At 37.7% G+C, this 3,631-nt stretch overlaps 1 protein-coding gene across 3 annotated transcripts in view; it reads left to right on the forward strand.

Annotated features, from left to right (window-relative positions):
• FAM135A (family with sequence similarity 135, member A) overlaps positions 1-3,631 on the forward strand; it is a 57,079-nt gene that overhangs the window by 20,419 nt on the left and 33,029 nt on the right. For 2 of the 3 annotated variants that reach the window (XM_009072546.1, XM_009072545.1), the window contains exons 2-5: positions 60-139; positions 2,180-2,319; positions 2,437-2,507; positions 2,778-2,951. In XM_009072546.1, coding sequence (XP_009070794.1) covers positions 60-139; positions 2,180-2,319; positions 2,437-2,507; positions 2,778-2,951 — 465 coding nt within the window. The remainder of the gene's footprint in view (positions 1-59; positions 140-2,179; positions 2,320-2,436; positions 2,508-2,777; positions 2,952-3,631) is intronic. The other variant, XM_009072547.1, reaches the window with a different exon arrangement.

A 3,631-nucleotide genomic window follows, 5' to 3' on the forward strand; every position in this document is an offset into this window, starting at 1 on the left:
ATATGGTAAAGGAGATGTACTGTACCACATGTGTTGTAAATCACTGTCTTTTGCTTTAGCTTTTACCAGATACGTGCATCTATGAAAATTCCTCCAAGAATTCCACACAAATTAGAAGCTAGTTTGTTACATGCAACTGGTAAGTGCAAAGACTGTTGGTAAATGAGGTCATTGTCTTGCCTTGCTGATTAAGGATGCTTAATTTCTATTCCCCATATCCTTTAGTAGTTCACTAGAATTGCTTGGGACTCAGAATGCCATTTACAGATCTGATAGGACAAGTCACTTGCTTTAGCTCCAGCCCTGTGAAGGTCTCTTATTATTCTTGTAATTTGAAGGAAAATGCTCCAGAAAGCTAAAAGAAAAACATATTTCTAGCCTGTATGAGGTTGTTTCAGATTTGAGGGTGTTCTGAATTCCTCCTGTCAAAAATTTGTGTCTGGTTTTCAGACAGAAAATAAAGGGTGCAAAAAGAAAGCCAGTTAGGAAGGAATGAGGTGTCTGTTGTTACAATGCAAGAGTAAATTAATTCCCCACTAGTTTTTCCTCTCCATTGTGGTAACAGCTTTTTGTGTGGATAGAAGCTTAGAAATAGTCTTGGCCAGTCAGGGCATCGTTGATTTACAAACCATTAGTTTTGCCTTGTTGGCCTCACATTTGTGAGCCCTTGCTCCCCATGTCCAAGTGGCCCAGGCTGTTCCTGGCAGCAGCTTTTCCTCTGCAGCTCCCCTGGCCCTGCTGGGGGTGCTGGTTCCTCTTACACTGAAGTCAGCAGAGCTGAGGCTGCAGCACAGGGAGTGGGACCTCAGCCACATGGCTCCATTATTTCTTTTGGCTCAGAGGGGAGTGGGACATCCCTTTTGCTGATGCTGTGTGGTTATATCAGATTTGTGCCCTGTGAAACCATACCTGCTCTGCCCTTCACCTCTGGCAGATGGCACAGATGGATACACACTCCAAGTGGCTTTATACATAAGGGAGTTACACTGTGAGGATTCAGCCTGTGTCAGCATTTTGTCCAGGACACCTAAATCGATGATATATATGAAAGCACTGCAGCAAACCCAGTAATTGTGCTTGTTTCTAGTTTCTGATTCGAGTTTCTGAAGGGAAGTTGAACTAAGATGTTCTTAAGATTGTAGAGTTGGACTGTTTGTTGAGGGCAGTGATATTCTATCAGAGGCCCCAGATCTGTAACATGCAAACTGCAGGTTTTTATTCTTTTTCTCCTGTGAATTCCTTGAAGTAATTTATGAAGAGGAATCAAAAGAACTAAAAAAAAATATATTTTTTTGCACCCCCATTTACACAATGTCTAAGACTTTGTATTCTGGAAGAATACAAAGCCTTTTTGTTACTGAGCCTTTTTGTTAGAGGAGTGGTAAGTGTCAGTATTTCTGTTCTTCCAAGTTCAATCTTCTTTTATCTTATTTTCTTCAGAGGATAGTACCCATCATGATACTTCCTGTGTGATAACCCCTTGCTATTATGATAAATACTCCCCCAATAACTGTTTTAAACCATTTCCTTTCTCATTTCCTCTGCAAGTCTTTTAACCCTTTTTTTTTTTTATTATTTTGGCAAAAAATTCCCCAACTACTTATCACACTTTTCTGAACTCTTTTTGATTAGCAGCCTCTGGATTGTAAGCAGAAGTGTCATATTGCATGAGAAATGTAAGGTTTGGCTGAGAAACTTGTAACTGGTGTGGCCAGAGTAGGATGCAAAGATCCAGAAGGAAAGAATGAACCACCTCTGTTCTTCATTAATTCAGTGGAGTGCTATATGTCATTTAAACTTTTTCCTCATCTGTAGGTACTTAAGAGTTCTCAGTGTGGTTAAACCCTGCAGATCAACATGAATGTTGGATGACACAACATGAATTTCAGGATTTTTATTAGAATTTTTGATGCCTATGATGTCTTGCTTCAGACTGTTACAAAGCAAAAATTCTTCAGCTCAGAACTTTTATTAAAAGCAAATTCCAGTAAAAATATTGATACAGTATTTCTTTGAAACAAAATGTGCCCCTTCAATCTCCAGCAGTTGCTGACTGAAAACTGCTGCTATTATTGGTGTTACAGTTTTGATAATGGGCATGAAACTGATGGAAATGGTAGTTCCATTTAGTAGCTGCTCTAGGTTTTCCAATTTTATTAATACTTGTTTCTCTCTTCAGGTGCAGATCTTGCCTTTCCTGCTTCAGTCCATGACAACGTAGTTTGCAGTAAAACCTTTCAGATTCTTTATAAAAATGAGGAAGTTGCTGTGAACGATGTGATGATTTTCAAAATAAAAATGCTGTTAGATGAGAGGAAGGTAATCTGCCATTCAGCTTTACTGTGTTCAGATAATTCAGTCTTCCTTAGGTATGATTTGAGTTAGTGCAAAAAATATTGACCGGAAAGATTTGATGCTTCTGCAATTTCTTTGCAGATTGAGGAGTCGCTTAATGAAATGAATTTTCTGCTAACATTAGATCTGCACTTCACAGACACAGACTATTCGTAAGTTTTAAAAGAGAAGATCTATTAAAGCAACAATTCATGTTCACTTTTTTAACTGATTAAATCTGTATTATTTATAGGTGTAGTATGTTCATATTAGACATAAACTAGGGTAAAAAAGAAATCCAATGCTGAAGTCTGTTAAGATTTCCTAACTGGTTTGTCTCAGAGATGACACTGCATTGCAAAGTATAGACCGACTTAACTTGCTGTCTTGCACTTTAAATGTAACTGTTCTAATTGTATGTTGTTTTGTTCATTTCTTTATAGACCAGATGACTTGAGCACACTACAGCCAATTAGTAGCCGAACTTTAAAGTTGCACTTTAACTTACACCAAGGCCTTCATCATTATGTCAATGTAATGTTTGATTACTTCCACCTCTCTGTCATATCGGTTATAGTCCATGCTTCTTTGGTTGCTCTGCATCAGCCATTGATAAGGTAATCTCTTGTTGATAGCATGCAAATAAATGATGGAGTGTCCAAATGCAAAATGTTAGAAAAACAGAATACTTACGAAGGACTTCGGTCTATAGGCAATATTGTGTTCTGTATGATGATTTGGGATTTCAGGGCCCAGAGGGATGAGCAACTTCTTGTTTTCAGTTATCTGAAATGAGCTTTGAGGGTTTTTCCTGTGTTATATATAAGAGTTTATAGTGTAGAAGAGAGATAATACCCAAGACCAGAGAAGTGGAGGAATGTATAAATATCTGTATTTATACATGTATATTTATATGTATAAATATTTATGAATTTTCCTAATCAGGAGGATCTGCTGCTCACTCTAGTTAGTGACTGAAATAGCTGCCATTAATACAAATAGGGCACCTTCTGTTAGTTATCTGCACAGTTTGCAGTTACTGCTGTGATGGCACTGATGTCTGCAAATGAGACATTTACCATTTTCCATAGGTAAAAACAACTGGAGAAATTAGTTTTCTCTTGAAAAAAGTTTTTGCCTAATTTTTGCTGGAGGAAATTTTGTCACTGACTTGTGTCACCCTTTGCAATCTCAGTTTCTTCCCTTCTCTCTCTCTCTCAAAAGTAAGTGTGAAAAAGGGCTGTACAGGGAGTCAAATAAATGAAATTTCTTTGTACAGCTTGTTCTTTAGCATATC

Source organism: Acanthisitta chloris, unplaced genomic scaffold (assembly GCF_000695815.1).
Source record: "Acanthisitta chloris isolate BGI_N310 unplaced genomic scaffold, ASM69581v1 scaffold5954, whole genome shotgun sequence".
Classification (NCBI taxonomy): domain Eukaryota; kingdom Metazoa; phylum Chordata; class Aves; order Passeriformes; family Acanthisittidae; genus Acanthisitta; species Acanthisitta chloris.